The 17,978-nt window shown below is 41.6% G+C and overlaps 1 protein-coding gene across 6 annotated transcripts in view; it reads left to right on the top strand.

The window, feature by feature from the left end:
* Window positions 1-17,680, top strand: part of LOC147321376 (polypyrimidine tract-binding protein 2-like) — a 40,649-nt gene extending 22,969 nt beyond the window's left edge. For all 6 annotated transcript variants that reach the window (XM_086305306.1, XM_086305307.1, XM_086305308.1 and 3 more), the window contains 3 exons: window positions 15,630-15,846; window positions 16,089-16,166; window positions 16,298-17,680. In XM_086305306.1, coding sequence (XP_086161432.1) covers window positions 15,630-15,846; window positions 16,089-16,166; window positions 16,298-16,427 — 425 coding nt within the window. In that variant the 3' untranslated portion in view covers window positions 16,428-17,680. The remainder of the gene's footprint in view (window positions 1-15,629; window positions 15,847-16,088; window positions 16,167-16,297) is intronic.
* Window positions 17,681-17,978: the final 298 nt, after the last annotated feature.

Here is a 17,978-nt window from a genome sequence, read left to right on the forward strand (position 1 = left end):
TGTGACACTCTTATTTTAACTGTGTTGTTTATTGTTGTGTATTGTAGACTCTACTATTTTTACTTTATCATGCTGTTGTGACACAAAAAAATTCCCTTATGGGCTCAATAAAGTATCCATCTATTTAACATAACAAAATCCTTTTAGTGCTTTGTTCGAGATCGAATGCATTCCCCTCTCGCCCCTTTAGGCGGTCTTTATCCTCCAAGCTCTGGTCCTCTACCAGAGGCCTGGGAGCTTGAGCGTCCTGCGCAGTATCTTAGCTGTTCCTAGGACTGCACTCTTCTGGACAGAGATCTCCGATGTTGTTCCTGGGATCTGCTGGAGCCACTCGCCTAATTTGGAAGTCACTGCAATAAGTGCTCTGATTACCACTGGGGCCACTGCTACCTTCACCCTCCACATCTTCTTGAGCTCTTCTCTGAGCACTTGGTAATTTTCCAGCTTGGTTAGCCACCACCATTTTGTCTGTCTGTATCTGGAAGTCCCACAGGATCTTAGCTCGGCCATTCTCCACCATTCTTGGGGGCGTCTCCCATTTTGACCTTGGGACTTCCAGGCCATACATGGCACAGATGTTCCTGTATGCTATGCTGGCCACTTGGTTATGGCGTTCAATGTATGCCCTGCCTGCTAGCTTCTTACACCCTGCACTTCTGTGCTGGATTGTCTCAGGGGCATCTTTACACAGCCTGCACCTGGGGTCTTGCCTGGTGTGATAGACCCCAGCCGCTATGGATCTTGTGCTCAGAGCTTGTTCCTGTGCTGCTATGATTAGTGCCTCTGTGCTGTTTATTCATAAGGTTAGTTAGTAGAGTTGCCAACCGTCCCGTAAAAAACGGAATCGTCACGTATTCAGAGAAAATATTACGTTTTGTATTGAGCTGAAAAGGAACACAGTTTGTCCCGTACTTCAGCTAGAATAGAAAAAGACACAAAGCTGGAGTTATTCTGTGTATTTACGCTGCATAACTGGCTCTTCTTCTCTCATTCTCTCTCCTGTTTCTACTTCAATCATGAAACTGATCAATGATCAGCTGATCGGCTTTTCTCTCGTGTTTATTTATCGCCCACTTTGCGCCAGAAAGAAGAAACCAGCGCATGTCGCGTTAAACAACAGCAGCACGTTTAAGCTTGATCAGCTGTTGTTAGAATTTATTTAATATTAATTTCTAGTATCAGCTGATGTTTGCTGGAGCCACAGCTGTAAAAAAGCTGCTGGTCATGATATGGTTTGGTTATCTGGTGAGAGGTAAACATGAAGCTGAAAGCAGGAGATGTCCTTACTGGATCATCAGAGCTGAACAGGTGATGGAGAAACAGGTTTACCTTTTAGGTGACATGAGTGAGTTGAAGGGAAGTTATGAACTGTTTCTGAGAGACAAATAACACCAGGATCCTTTTCTAAGTAGCTGACAGCTGGTAACTGTGCAGGGGCGGATCTTGCAAAGTTTTGCCAGGGGCCAGGTAGGGCATTAACAGGGAGAGGGGGGCACAAAGAAATACTTTTCTTTGTTATTCTCACTTAAAATGTCTCACTTTTATTAAATAATTATCTGAATCTTACAACCAAAGTTTTTATCAGATGTAAAATGTATAGAAATCATACATATACCAACAAGACTGTACATCACTGTCACAACAGCGTTTGTTTTCATTCAAAGGCTTTATGGCTTTTCCTATAATACTTGGTGGGCCAGTCTCTAGTCAAAATGCCCAGGCTGATTTTTTTGTCCCAGCACAGCCCTGGGCACGTCACGCAGTGAGTTAATCTGAGCAGGTGCATTAAAAAAATAAAAGGCCGGGCCAGCGGTGCATATCACAAATTAGCTCGCATAGACACATTAGTTGTGCTGCTTCTTAATGACGGTAACCCCAACTACCAGATTCAACCTGTAATTGGCTAAAAATAACTTAGCCAACTGGTGAGAGGGACGTTGCTAGCTGGCAGTTTTTTCAAGCGATGTTGAAATTTCCACATTCCAACACTTCAAATGCTTCAGGAGCTCTCCGCTCAGCGCTGCATCGGCACCATGGAAATATACAGATACATCCGTAGACTCGAGACAGAATTCACAGGCGTATGGACCAATGTTTTCTTTTCTGATCAAACCAGAAAGCTTTAATGAGCAGCTGGGTTTGTCTTGCCTTAATTTCCTGGACACAGAGGACATCGAAATGCAGCTGATTGAACTGAAAAGCTCGACTCTATGGGAGTCTTTGCAGAACTACGAATGCAGCTGGAATCCACAGCTGTGTGCGTTCATGGAGCTTGCATTTTCAATTCAATTTTATTTATATAGCGCCAAATCACAACAAAAGTCGCCTCAAGGCGCTTCATAGGTAAAGAGAAAAACCCAACAATCATATGACCCCCTATGAGCAAGCAGTTTGGCGACAGTGGGAAGGAAAAACTCCCTTTTAACAGGAAGAAAGCTCCAGCAGAACCAGACTCAGGGAGGGGCGGGGCCATCTGCTGCGACTGGTTGGGGTGAGAGACGGAAGACAGGATAAAGACATGCTGTGGAAGAGAGACAGAGGTTAATAACAGATATGATTCAATGCAGAGAGGTCTATTAACACATAGTGAGTGAGAAAGGTGACTGGAAAGGAAAAACTCAATGCATCATGGGAATCCCCCGGCAGCCTACGTCTATTGCAGCATACCTAAGGGAGGATTCAGGGTCACTTGGTCCAGCCCTAACTATATGCTAAAAATCAACTGGCATGGTGTCCAATTGTGTGCCAAAATTGGACATTTTTGTACAACGTCTGGATATTCATGTATTGACAGGGCTGTAGTTTTTCATTGTTTCACTTTAGAAACATAAATCTTTGCACAGATGATGTTTATATGTTGGTTACTGAATTTCTGGAACCAAATGTGATCTGAGGCATATTTTTCAATGGGTTATATGCTAAAAATTAAAAAGAAATAATTAGGTGAGGATAAAATCTACTTACTTTTTCTGTGTTCCAGTCTCAGTAACTTTGACACAGTAATATCTGCTTCAATATTTACACCACTGATGAAATTTCCCAAGTGTTAGCTTTATTTTGATACCAATATTGTAAGGACAGAGTTTGTAACTGCAGAGAAATAATAAATTAAATTTGGGCGTTACATTTTCGAGCAGGAAGCTCAGAAACTCCCTTGGGGCTTAAGAGGTTAAGATAAGATGGGGCCTGATTATTTAGGACCTTGTATGCGAGGAGCAGGATTTTGAATTCAATTCTGGATTTAACAGGAAGCCAATGAAGGGAAGCCAATACAGGAGAAATCTGCTCTCTTTCTAGTTCAATTTCAATTCAATTCAATTTTATTTATATAGCGCCAAATCACAACAAAAGTCGCCTCAAGGCGCTTCATAGATACAGAGAAAAACCCAACAATCATATGACCCCCTATGAGCAAGCACTTTGGCGACAGTGGGAAGGAAAAACTCCCTTTTAACAGGAAGAAACCTCCGGCAGAACCAGGCTCAGGGAGGGGCGGCCATCTGCTGCGACCGGTTGGGGTGAGAGAAGGAAGACAGGATAAAGACATGCTGTGGAAGAGAGACAGAGGTTAATAACAGATATGATTCAATGCAGAGAGATCTATTAATACATAGTGAGTGAGAAAGGTGACTGGAAAGGAAAAACTCAATGCATCATGGGAATCCCCCGGCAGCCTACATCTATTGCAGCATAACAAAGGGAGGATTCAGGGTCACCTGGTCCAGCCCTAACTATATGCTTTAGAAAAAAGGAAAGTTTTAAGCCTAATCTTAAAAGTAGAGATAGTGTCTGTCTCCCGAATCCAAACTGGAAGCTGGTTCCACAGAAGAGGGGCCTGAAAACTGAAGGCTCTCCCTCCCATTCTACTTTTAAATACTCTAGGAACAACAAGTAGGCCTGCAGAGCGAGAGCGAAGTGCTCTAATAGGGTGATATGGTACTACAAGGTCATTAAGATAAGATGGGGCCTGATTATTTAAGACCTTGTATGTGAGGAGCAGGATTTTGAATTCAATTCTGGATTTAACAGGAAGCCAATGAAGGGAAGCCAAAACAGGAGAAATATGCTCTCTCTTTCTAGTCCCTGTCAGGACTCTTGCTGCAGCATTTTGGATTAGCTGAAGGCTTTTCAGTGAGTTTTTTGGACATCCTGATAATAATGAATTACAGTCGTCCAGCCTGGAAGTAATAAATGCATGAACTAGTTTTTCAGCGTCACTCGGAGACAGGATATTTCTAATTTTAGAGATGTTGCGCAAATGGAAGAAAGCAGTCTTACATATTTGTTTAATATGTGCGTTGAAGGACATGTCCTGGTCAAAAATGACTCCAAGGTTCCTCACAGCGTTACTGGAGGCCAAGGTAATGCCATCCAGAGTAAGAATCTGATTAGATACCATATTTCTAAGATTTTCAGGGCCGAGTACAATAACCTCAGTTTTATCTGAATTAAGAAGCAGAAAGTTAGCGGCCATCCAGGTCTTTATGTCTTTAAGACATTCCTGCAGTTTAACTAATTGGTGTGTGTTATCTGGCTTCATGGACAGATAGAGCTGGGTGTCATCTGCATAGCAGTGAAAATGTATGCTATGTCTTCTAATGATACTGCCTAAGGGAAGCATGTATAATGTAAACAGAATTGGTCCTAGCACTGAACCCTGTGGAACTCCATAATTAACCTCAGTGTGTGAAGAGGACTCTCCATTTACATGCACGAATTGGAGTCTGTTAGATAGATATGATACAAACCACTGCAGCGCAGTACTTGTAATACCTACAGCATGTTCTAATCGCTCTAATAGGATATTATGATCAACAGTATCGAACGCTGCACTGAGGTCTAGCAGGACAAGCACAGAGATGAGTCCACTGTCAGAGGCCATAAGAAGATCATTTGTAACCTTCACTAAAGCTGTTTCTGTGCTGTGCTGAGCTCTGAAACCTGACTGAAACTCTTCAAATAAACCATTCCTCTGCAGATGATCTGTTAGCTGTTTGACAACTACTCTTTCAAGGATTTTTGATATGAAAGGAAGGTTGGAGATTGGCCTATAATTAGCTAAGACTGCTGGGTCTAGAGATGGCTTTTTGAGTAAAGGTTTAACTACAGCCAGCTTGAAGGCCTGTGGTACATAGCCGATTATTAGAGATAGGTTGATCATATTTAAGATCGAAGAATTAATTAATGGCAGGACTTCTTTGAGCAGTTTTGTAGGAATGGGGTCTAAAAGACACGTTGATGGTTTGGAGGAAGTAATTATTGAAGTTAACTCAGAAAGATCAATTGGAGAAAAAGAGTCTAACTTAATATCAATGGTACTAAGAGTAGCTGTAGATAATATTACATCTGTGGGATGATTATTGGTAATTTTTTCTCTAATGATAAAAATTTTATTTGTGAAGAAGTTCATGAAGTCATTACTAGTTAACGTTAAAGGGATGGTTGGCTCAAAAGAGCTCTGACTGTTTGTCAGCCTGGCTACAGTGCTGAAGAGAAACCTAGGGTTGTTCTTATTTTCTTCAATCAGTGATGAATAGTAAGATGTTCTGGCTTTGCGGAGGGCTTTCTTATAAAGCAGCAAACTATTTCTCCAGGCTAAATGATGATCCTCTAGATTTGTGACACGCCATTTCCTCTCCAGATTACGAGTCATCTGCTTTAGGGTACGTGTTTCAGAATTATACCACGGAGTCAGGTACTTCTGATTTGAGGCCTTAGTTTTCACAGGAGCTACAGTATCCAGAGTCGTACGTAGTGAGGAGGTGAAATTATTAACAAGATAATCGACCTCTGTTGGGGTAGCGTTCAGATAGCTGCTTTGCTCTGTGTTGGTACAGGGCATTGGAGATGATAACAGTGGGTGGATTATATTCTTAAACTTAGTTACAGTGCTTTCAGAAAGACATCTACTTTGATAAAGTCTACTCTTCACCTCTGTGTAATCAATTATTGTAAAAGTAAATGTTATCAGGAAATGATCAGACAGGAGAGGGTTTTCAGGAAACACTGTTAAATGTTCAGGTTCGATGCCATATGTTAAAACAAGATCTAGAGTGTGATTAAAGTGGTGGGTGGGTTCTTTTACATTTTGAGAGAAGCCAATTGAGTCTAATAACAGACTAAATGCCATGTTGAGGCTGTCATTTTTAGCATCTACATGGATGTTAAAATCACCCACAATAATTATTTTATCTGAGCTCAGAACTAAATTAGATATAAAGTCTGAGAAATCAGACAGAAACTCTGTGTAAGGCCCAGGTGGACGATAGATGATAACAAATAAGACTGGTTTCTGAGTTTCACAGCTGGGGTGGACAATGTTAAGCATCAGGCTTTCAAATGAATTAAAAGTCTGTCTTGGTCTTTCATTAATTAATAGGCTGGTGTGAAAAATTGCTGCCACACCGCCCCCCCGGCCTGTGCTTCGAGATTTCTGGTAGTTAGAATGGCTCGGGGGTGTTGATTCATTTAAACTAACATAATCATCCTGCTGCAACCAGGTTTCTGTAAGGCAGAGTAAATCAATTTGTTGATCAATTATTAAGTCATGTACTAACAGAGACTTGGAGGAGAGAGACCTAATATTTAATAATCCACATTTCACTGTTTTACTCTTTGGTTCAGATGTGGATACTGTATTGTTCTTTCTTTGTAATTGTTTATGTTTAAGTTGTTTGTTGCTGGTTTTTAGTTTGTTTTTTGTCTGTTTGGAAGCTGACACAGTCTCTATGGAGATGGGTTTTTGGGGGGGTAGCAGGAGGAGAGAAGCTGCAGAGAAGCGTGTAAGACTGCAACTCTGCTTCCTGGTCCCAACTCTGGATAGTCATATTTTGGGGGGTTTAATAAATTTGTCCATATTTCTAGAAATGAGAGCTGCTCCATCCAAAGTGGGATGGATGCCGTCTCTCCTAACAAGACCAGGTTTCCTCCAGAAGGTTTGCCAATTATCTATGAAGCCCACATTTCTAGTCCCTGTCAGGACTCTTGCTGCAGCATTTTGGATTAACTGAAGGCTTTTCAGGGAGTTTTTAGGACTTCCTGATAATAATGAATTAGAGTCGTCCAGCCTGGAAGTAATAAATGCATGAACTAGTTTTTCAGCGTCACTCTGAGACAGGATATTTCTAACTTTAGAGATGTTGCACAAATGGAAGAACGCAGTCTTACATATTTGTTTAATATGTGCATTGAAGGACATGTCCTGGTCAAAAATGACTCCAAGGTTCCTCACAGCGTTACTGGAGGCCAAGGTAATGCCATCCAGAGTAAGAATCTGGTTAGATACCATATTTCTAAGATTTTCAGGGCCGAGTACAATAACTTCAGTTTTATCTGAATTAAGAAGCAGAAAGTTAGCGGCCATCCAGGTCTTTATGTCTTTAAGACATTCCTGCAGTTTAACTAATTGGTGTGTGTTACCTGGCTTCATGGATAGAAAGAGCTGGGTGTCATCTGCATAGCAGTGAAAATGTATGCTAGTGTAAACAGAATTGGTCCTAGCACTGAACCCTGTGGAACACCATGACTGACCTTAATGTGTGAAGAGGGCTCTCCATTTACATGTACCAATTGGAATCTATTAGATAGATATGATACAAACCTGCTGGGTCTATAGATGGCTTTTTGAGTAAAGGTTTAACTACAGCCACCTTAAAAGCCTGTGGTACATAGCCGATTAGAGATGGGTTGATCATATTTAAGATGGAAGAATTAATTAATGGCAGTAGCTGGTATTTTGCGCCTCTGGTATTCTTTCCAAATCCTTTCTGTGCCATATACTGACCCATGTACCTGTTCATCTTAGCCGCTATGATGCCTGACACAGGCTTACATGTGGTACTCAGGCAGATTATTGGTTGTTAGATGGAAGGGACCGGTCCCTTCTGGGGGTCCGTGGGGATCAGGACTGTCTGGCCTTCGATTAGCCATTCCATGTGTCTCTAATCAACTAGCAGCTCGTTCACTTGTACTGCCACACACTCAGGGAGTAAGTAAAATTTTATTTATATAACACATTTCTAGATAAAAGATCACAAATGGTAAATGGCCTGTATTTATATAGCGCCTTACTAGTCCCTAAGGACCCCAAAGCGCTTTACATATCCAGTCATCCACCCAGTCACACACACATTCACACACTGGTGATGGCAGCTACATTGTAGCCACAGCCACCCTGGGGCGCACTGACAGAGGCGAGGCTGCCGGACACTGGCGCCACCGGGCCCTCTGACCACCACCAGTAGGCAACGGGTGAAGTGTCTTGCCCAAGTACACAACGACCGAGACTGTCCAAGCCGGGGCTCGAACCGGCAACCTTCCGATTACAAGGCGATCTCCCAACTCTTGAGCCACGATCGCCCCAAAGTGCTTCACAAGGTATAAAACAAAAAGAGACAAAAGTTAACAAAATGCACTTCTAAAAAGATGTGTTTTTAGTTGTTTTTTTTAAAAGTGACCACTGAGTCTGCAGATCTTGAGAGGAAGAGAGTTCCACAGTCTGGCGGCCACAGTGGCAAAAGCTCCATCACCCTTGGTTTTCAGCCTTGTATGCTGTAAATAACAAGTAGGCCCTGATCACAAGACCTCAGGGACCTACTAGGGACATAGGGCTGTAAAAGTTCAATGATGTAGGCTGGTGCTTGTCCTTGAAGAGCTATAAATGTCAGAACCAGTATCTTAAAATGGACTCTGAATTCAACAGGGAGCCAGTGCATCTGTATAAGCAACGGTGTCACATGGGAGTACTTAGATGTTTTTGTCAGAAGCCTTGCTGCAGCACAGTCACCTTTTCCGCCAGTAGACTTGAGCCATGTCAGAGCCTGGTGCTGTCCAACTCTTCATACTAGAGGCCATTTCTTGGATGTCTGCCGCTGTTCAGGGAGGTCGCAGATGCCAACAGACTTAATAAACTGATCCGTAAGGCCAGCAATGTTGTGGGGATGGAGCTGGACTCCCTCAAGGTGGTGTCGGAGAGGCGGATGCTGTCCAAGATAAAGACAATGTTGGATAACACCTCCCACCCACTCCATGACATGTTGGTCAGTCACAGGAGCTCGTTCAGTGAGAGACTGAGATTACCGAAAAGCACCACTGAACGACACAGGAAATCATTCCTGCCTGTGGCCATCTCCCTGTACAACGCATCCACTTAACACACTGTTTGCTGCTACAGCTACACATGTTTCTTTTCCAAATATTTATTTATAAGTGACTTATGTATGTATGTATGTATATATATGTATATATTGTACTATTCTTAGTTAGCGTATTGTCTGTCTTGTCTTAATGTTGGTTTAAAATGGAGCACTGTAACAAAAAATAATTTCCCCCAGGGATCAATAAAGTATTCTGATTCTGATTCTGATTGCTGTAGTCTGCCCTCAGATCCACTAGCCACTGAGCATTGGCGTTATGGGTTGCGTCCTTCTCCCATATGCTCTTACAATATTGTTCCGTCTCCAGCCTTGGTGGTACTGTTCTCATATTGTTCCCCTGTTACTGGGAGTACACCTTGGATGGTTCTGTTGGCAGCTTCCAAGGCCTCAGATATGGACAGCTTGCTGTACTCCTTAAGCACCTTTTTTTTATTGCACCTTTCTGCCACTCCGATAGTTGGCTAACCTCCCGCTGTGCTACCTTGATCTTTACTTCTAGTCTCCTTCTCCATGGAGGGTACTGCTCCTTGTGGCTGTTCAACTTGTAGCTAAGCATCTCACTGATCACTGCTGCCGTGGTGTAGATCAGCTGGTTAGTCTCGGTTATGGTGGCGGTAGGTATTGTCTGTAGTGCTGCATTCACATCATCTAGTAGATCTTCTGAGGGTACTTCACTTAGTCTTAGGAACTGGATCCAGGTTTCAAGCTTGGCCATGATCCTATTAGGTCAGTTCCTCTTACACTCAATGATCCTTCTTCCATTGCACTTGGGGTTTGGGACCCAATCTCAGTTGGGGGTGATGATGACTCCCCCTGACCTGTCATCCTGGCTCCCCCTTGCCATCCTCTAGCCATGAGAGTAGTCCCTTCTTCCAAATATTGGAACACTGAGGTACTAGTTGATTTGCCATCAATGTGGATGCTGGGTATCGACGATTCCATAGTTCCGCCATCCTGTTCCTATAACCCCTTCCGCTGGGGTTACTTACATAGTAGCATTCCAACAGTGCCCTATTTTTTTTTTCTCTTGCCCACCGATGCCGTTCCAGTAGCCCACTTCCATTCATGGTGCCCTGGTTCCTCAACACCTGACCCTGCTGTCCTTGTCTGGGCGACGTCCGAGCTGGTATGATGGCTTCATATTTATCTCTCTCGCTCATCCCCCACATTCAGACACTCGTACATCATACATGCCAGACATGTTGCTATAAAATAGTCACTTGAATAAACTAAAATACAAAATGAATTACAAAATATTGATAAAAATAATAACAATAACAATAACAACTGTGTGAGAATGATAGATAATTAAAACCTTAAACTAAAACACTACCATGACTGTTGATTGAGATATGTAATGTACATATCTTGATGATCATCTCTTTCGTTTTGGCTACGTTTAGCTAGGGCTGCTCAATTAATCGAATTTTAATCACAATTACGATCTGAGCTTTCAATGATCATTAAAAATGACTGAGCCGATTATTAGCCCCTCCCTCGTGCTTTACTCTCGCGCTGCTCCGTGTGGCAAATCAAGCGCACCTCTCTGCATTTCCAACACGTGTCACAACAATTAAGAAGACCCAAGGGAAGCTCGGAAAGTTAAGCAGAAGTTATTTGGAGAGGAGAGTGACTGCCTATGGTTGAAAAGAGAGGTAAAAAAAAAAACTTCAGTAGTGTGGAAACATTATGGGTTCGTGGAGTCAGACGTGGATCAAGTAGACACAGTGTGTAAACTTTGCTACGGTGTCATAGCTGCGCCACAGAGCAACACTGCAAAGTTCACTAAACATAGATGTTTACATTTTTCATTTATTTTTTATATTGCAAACATTTGCACTGTTATCAGTATTTGCACACTATTTTATATTATTTTTTAAAGTCATTATTCAATACATTGTTATTGTTAACCCTTTAAATGCCTGTAGAACTGGACCTGCGTAAGCTAGCGCAATAATTTGTTTTGCATATGAAACCGGAGGAGTTGCCGTGCCACCAGGGGCAGCACGGTGGTTAGCACTGTTGCCTCACAGCAAGAAGGTCCTGAGTTCAATTCCACCATCAGGCCGGGGTCTTTCTGTGTGGAGTTTGCATGTTCTCCCCGTGTTTGCGTGGGTTCCCTCCGGGTACTCGGGCTTCCTCCCACCATCCAAAGACATGCAGCTTGTGGGGATAGGTTAATTGGATAATCCAAATTGCCACTAGGTGTGAATGTGCGAGCGAATGTGAGTGTGAATGGTTGTCTGTCCCTATGTGTTAGCCCTGCGACACACTGGCGACCTGTCCAGGGTGTACCCCGCCTTTCGCCCTATGACAGCTGGGATAGGCTCCAGCGCCCCCCGCGACCCTGAAAAGGATAAGCGGAAGCGAATGGATGGATGGATATGAAACCGGAGGAGTTGTACTTACATCTTATGCCATCAGCTTCCTTCCTATATATATATATGTGTATATATGTATGTGTATATATGTGTGTGTGTGTGTATATATATATATGTGTATATATATGTGTATATATATGTGTATATATATGTGTATATGTATATATGTGTATATGTATATATATGTGTATATGTGTATATATGTATGTATGTGTGTATATATGTGTATGTGTGTATATATGTGTATATGTGTGTATATATGTGTATATGTGTATATATATGTGTATATGTGTATATATATGTGTATATGTGTATATATATGTGTATATGTGTATATATATATATGTGTATATATGTATATATATGTATTTATATATTTATTAGGGGTGCAACGATACACAAAATTCACGGTTCGGTTCGATACTTTGGTGTCACGGTTCGATATTTTTTCGATACAAAAAAATGTTCATGCCTTTTTAATTTGTCATTTATTAAAATTATAAATATATATTTTAACTCAAAAGTACAGTTTTTAAATTTAACCCTAACCCTTGTGCGCGTTTTTTATTTTGACAGCGAATGCGCACCTGCGGACCACTTATGTGCAGCCCTGGTTATTTAGCTCATCATATTGCAGCCACAGAAATTATTTTGTCCATGAAACCATAAAGCTGCACTTTCTTTTTGCCTTATAGTCTGATTTGTCATAACTTCTCCGTTTTGTGGTAAGCTTTTCTTTGGCTGTCACTTCTTCACCCCGACCTGTCTTATTTGGCTCAGCAGAACTAAAATATATATACTGCTACTTTTACACACGCACCCACATAAGCTCAGCGATTCTCTGCGTGATCAACCTCTCACATGTTTAAGCTGCGGGAGATTTCACTTGTCATGTTTGCATAGTAAGCTAACGATTAATAAGACGATGTCAGAGGAATTGGTGCACAAATTATCATCACTCACAGATCAGTGCTGTCATTGCAAAGTGAAAGCAAAAAAACAAGCGCAAATTCAAATGCGATTTCAATATGTCACATATTGACAGTGGCTCACCGATGCCAATGACATAATTACCCAGCTACATTTCTGAAAGAATGCAAAAGCATTGACGTATATTTTTCCTACAATAGCCCGACGGGCAGGGCAGAGAGATTTTTGTAGCCCGACTGGAAAGATCGCTAGCTCCGGGACGTCGGGCTAGCGATTTTGCAAGCCCTGTATCTGATTGAGGAATCACTCATCTTTGGAAAAGAGAGTTTATTACAGAGAAATGTCTCTTTCCAAAATAAAAGCTCTACTATCCGCTTCTTCTGGGCTATATTCTCAGCAGCATAAGGAGAATCACGTGCTAACAGCTGTCTAAATGACTCGGCTAAAGTTAGTAGCATGCTTGTTGTTTTTGTCTTTGCACTAGGATGATGTCGGCGTAAATGTGCAGTCATGTTCGTTGTGTTCCCACTAGTGCTTTCAGGTTAATCTCGTTGAAATGACCTTAACGCCACAACACGGCAAATCTCCGTTAACGAGCTACCGCGGATAGCCCCGTGCATGGGGCTAGACGGCTAACACGTTAACGAGCTAACTGCGCTAACACACTAGTTCACACCAATGTAATTAAGCATTGCATGGCACATCCAACATACTGTTTTACTTTAGTCCATGACTCGCTTACCTTCAGGGTCATACGTCACATGAAAACCAAAATAATTCCAAACGCCAGATCTGAATGAGGGTGGGAGAGGTCCATCTTGCAAGGAGAGCTTAACTTCTGTCTCGCTAGCTTGCCCTGCGCTCTTCCTTCTGACTATGCTGTCTGTGTTGAGCGCTCAGTGGACCTGCGCTCGACAGTGCAGCCTAGGCGGAGTAGTCGAACGCAGATTCACTGAGCGCTCAACACAGACAGCATCGTCAGAAGGAAAGTTGATAAAATAAATTACAAATGTTGTATTGTTCGATACATATGCGTACCGAACCGAAAGCACTGTATCGAACGGTTCAATATCGATACGAATATCGTTGCACCCCTAATATATATATATATATATATATATATATATATATATGCAGACAATATAAACATATTTAAAATTAAAGGAATTTGAAATGTACATTGTGCCTGGGTTTAGAGTGTCTGGAAGAGAGTCCTGTCTCAGTCAATTATAGATGATGTGAGAGGGCAGGTGTGTGTGTTTAGGGGGGTCCTTCACACAGCTGTTCCCAAACCACGATGTCATGTTCTGTGTGAGGATGCTCTCCACAGCGCCTGTATAGAAAATCCTGAGGATCTTTGGAGAGACCCTGAACTTCCTCAGTTGTCGTAGGTGGTACAGGCGCTGCATAGCCTTTTTGGTCTGGACCTGAATGTGGGCAGCCCATGTCAGGTCTGAGGAGATGTGGACACACATCGCGATAGAATATGGTTAAAACACGCATGCGCAGTGCATTTGTTTTCATATGCACATGGCGGCAACGGAGAATGAGAAGGGGGAAAGCGGATCGTTGAGTGAAATGGATGAACCAGAATTAGTTTGTAAAAATGGTGCAACTTCAGTGATGTGGAACTGGTTTGGTGTTTGTCCGTCAGATACCCACCAAAGCACTTTTTTTTTTGTAGAACATGCAAGCGGGCCGTCGTTATTACTGTATTTGTCGGACTAAGGTGCTCGTAAATCTGGGAGTAATCTGGGTCCTAAACTCCATCAAGTCAAACGAACACTGCGACACACTGAGAGTTAAAAACTGTCTAAATTCTTTCATCTTTAATAAAATGATCAGTGTTGCTGTTTTATCATGTGTAACAATTAAGTTTAACATCCAGGCATCCATGAAAACAGAATTTATTACATTTAACAGACTTAGAAGTTAGCAGGAAGTTAGCTCGCTAGTTTCCACCTAAACATGATATAGCATGTTCTGACTGAGAGATTTCTGAAAAAATTCAAATGTACAGCTCTGCTATCACTTCCAACATAAATGAAGACAAAACTAAACAGCAGTGACGTTTGTAGGGTTACTGAAGTTGGGCTAGCTGGTATATCATGTGCTATGTGATCGCTAGCGACACAGCTATGTTAGCATAACATAAACACAGTGAAGCTGGAGGATGAACGCTAACACTTTTCCACTCGATAAAAGTTAACATGAGGGTTCCCGATGGTTAGAGACAAATGCAATCGCATGGCAAGATGCTGTAAACGGACCAAACTTCAGTCAGGAGAACAACTGAGATAATCCATCCACAATAGGAGGTTAGTCATTAATATACTGCAACAACATGGGAACAGAGCAGCTGTGATAGAATACAGCATTAATGAATCGATGGTACAGAAGTGGAGGAAGCAAGAAGAATGAGTTTAATAAAGTTTGATTTATCTGACTGCTTTGTTTCGCTTAATGTGCCTTATAATCCCGTGAAGTTTATGGTCCGAAAAATACGTATTTGACTTTTTTATTTGGCACACTGCAGTTTAATGTTGCAAAGCACCTCTTTTTAACTTTAGTGGATATCATACATGGTTATGCTGAGGATGTGTCAGCCCATTTCTACTGGAAATGCCCTTTGGTTAAACATTCAGCAAGGAATTTGCATTTGCACTGTTACATTTTTATATAGCTTTAATGCACATAAAAAACAGCTGCTTGTTTAAGTGAAAATGAATGGATGGGTTTTTTGCGCTAGTAAAGTTGTGGAGTTGTATTTTGTATTTTGTCTCGCATCAATTATATCGTCAGTTATATCGTTATCGCAAATTTTCAAATGTATATCATGATGAATATTTTTGGCCAGATCACCCTGCTCTTGTTGCAAGCAAGCATTGTAGTTCAAACAACGTACTTTGCCCTGATTTTTAGTAAGGTCTCTTGGCTGCAAGTTTTACAGCCAGAATGTTGGATTTGCAAAACAAACAAAACTTCCACTCTCACCTGTCCCCAGACGAGCCGCTGCGTCCATGCACACCGCCATCTTACATTACATCTGAGTGGATGTGTTGAAAGATTTCACTGTGTTAAAATGGCATAGGAATGTAAAAACTTTGGGATCTGTTGATACATAGCATTCATCCAACTGATATTTCTTTTACCCCCACTAAAGCTATGAGCCACCTGAATGGACAAAAGATGTACGGGAAGATCATCCGGGTGACACTGTCCAAGCACCAGACGGTGGCATTGCCTCGGGACGGCCTGGATGATCAAGGTCTGACCAAGGATTTTGCCAACTCCCCACTTCATCGTTTCAAGAAACCAGGTTCCAAGAACTTCCAGAACATCTTTCCACCCTCTGCCACTCTTCACCTTTCCAATATCCCGTAAGTACTGGTATGGTCAGTTGGCATCACACAGAGGACATGCCACCGAAGGATTTCTGAAATACTCCTACTAACTAGCACAGCTGTTAATGCAAGAGATTAACTGTGTTCTTGGTGTGGTGGCTAATGAACAGATCTCATTGTTAACAGTTTATATTAAAACTGCTAAATGATTAGACTTGGAGAAAAGAGCTGATGCTAAAATCATGTATGATTAGAGTCTGTGTCTTTCACTTTGGCAGACAAGATGTGACAGAAGATGACCTGCGGCTGCTCTTCTCCAACACTGGAGGCACTGTGAAAGCATTCAAATTTTTCCAGTATGTACAGCTGTCCTACCTACTGGACAAGTCCAGGCTAACATTTGTTAAAGATTCCCATAAACCTCCATCCTGCCACTTCCATCCATCTAGTTAATCTGTGGCATTTGTCTCTGCTTCGTGTTTTCAAGAGATCGCAAGATGGCTCTGATCCAGATGTCAACAGTGGAGGAAGCCATCCAGGCACTGATCGACCTTCACAACTATAACATGGGAGGCAACCAGCACCTGAGAGTCTCGTTCTCCAAGTCCACCATTTAAGAATGTGACCCACAGGCTCCGGACACTATGACTGTGATGGTTGAACTATTTCAAGCTCCTAGATTGTCTGAACACCAGGGGGACCACATAGATTGAATCAGTTATCTTGATTGTATCATTCCTTGATATCCTTTTATTTTCTTTAAAAAGAACAACATTGGATCTCCCCAGCTCTTTCTGAAGTGTCTCTCCATATTTTTTTGTCAAGCAGAACCTTGAAATGGTTGGTTGTCCCCCTGTACGTTAGTTGGATGTAAATCGGTGAATCATTTTTAAATGAAAAGATACAGTACTCGTGTGCCTTACTCAACTATCTTTTCCTACAGTTGGATATGTTAATTTATCAAACTCCTACCGAGGCACATTAGTATTAATGAGTTGATGAGAATGCAAGATGTTTTCTATTCATCTAGACAGAACAGTCTAGAAGCTGTGCCTCTGACTAGGCATAGCTGTGTTTCTTCTCCAATTTTAGATGACATTTTCCTTTTTAGTTTAGCAGCAGGAGAGCTGAATATTCCTGAGGTAAAATGTTTTTGGTAGCCTATGACATGCAGTTTAACTGGAACGCCTTTATTCCAAAGGGATGTTCAGTGGAAGATTGTTCTAGCACAATCCATGCATAAGAAACTATGACAATGTAGTAAAGTATTTTGTTATGTGATTTTGAAGCCTTCCTTGCTTTTCTTTTCTATAGCAGTGAGGTTTAATAGTTGGTGACAGTGTTCTTTAAAGCATGCATGATGATAGGCTCTCACATAAGTGTTGCATGCTGTGGAAGCAGTAAAAAGATGAGTCCACTGTGATTGCATTGTCATGTGACACTGTACTTGAGAGGGCTACTCAGTTGGACCAAAGTTTCGGTGCCTTTAGTGTTAAATCATATAAACAAAAAAGAGCATTTTAATTGTTGTGTATATGGGGAAGATGTCCACGATTCAAAGTGTTCACTGAATTCTTTTATTTTTAAATCACAAACCTGATTTCATAGGCATTTGTTCTGAACTAATCCTGGTGTATATACATTTTTTTTTTTTTTAATCGTCAAAGCTATGTTTTTGTTTTTTTAATGTAGTTCAGAATGTAAGGATTTGGACTCAAGCTGGTGCAATTAAAGGATAAAAAATTTTTCTAACAACGGAGGTTCAACTTGGTTTTCTGTTTTTTGAGTTTCCCCTCTCACGGTGTCTCTTATGTGTTCCGCATTACCTCTGTAGCATGTCTAATAAAACTCTTCTGTAGCTCTGCATTCACTTCCTCTGTCTCACTCCTCTATTTTATGTCTGCTCACTTCGGAAACCATCTTCAGTCCTAGGTGGGAGAAGACCAAAATCAAGTTGGAGACACTTGAAAGCAAGCTCTAATAAACCAGATTGAACCCTGTGAAGTTTCTAGATTATAGGACACTTTCTCGATATGTTTCCCACTCTGCCAGCTTACTCAATCTGTTCCTTTAATATCTCGCTCTTCTCTCCTCTGGTATTTCCCCATTTTCTGATTAGCCTAAGGACCACTGCTGTCCTGACCATCTGTTTGGGAGAGCTTGACACA

Source organism: Aulonocara sp. 'chitande type north' Nkhata Bay, linkage group LG9 (genome assembly GCF_057382095.1).
Source record: "Aulonocara sp. 'chitande type north' Nkhata Bay isolate Kocher_YH1m ecotype deep benthic linkage group LG9, A_spYH_male_GT1.1, whole genome shotgun sequence".
In the NCBI taxonomy this organism is placed as follows: domain Eukaryota; kingdom Metazoa; phylum Chordata; class Actinopteri; order Cichliformes; family Cichlidae; genus Aulonocara; species Aulonocara sp. 'chitande type north' Nkhata Bay.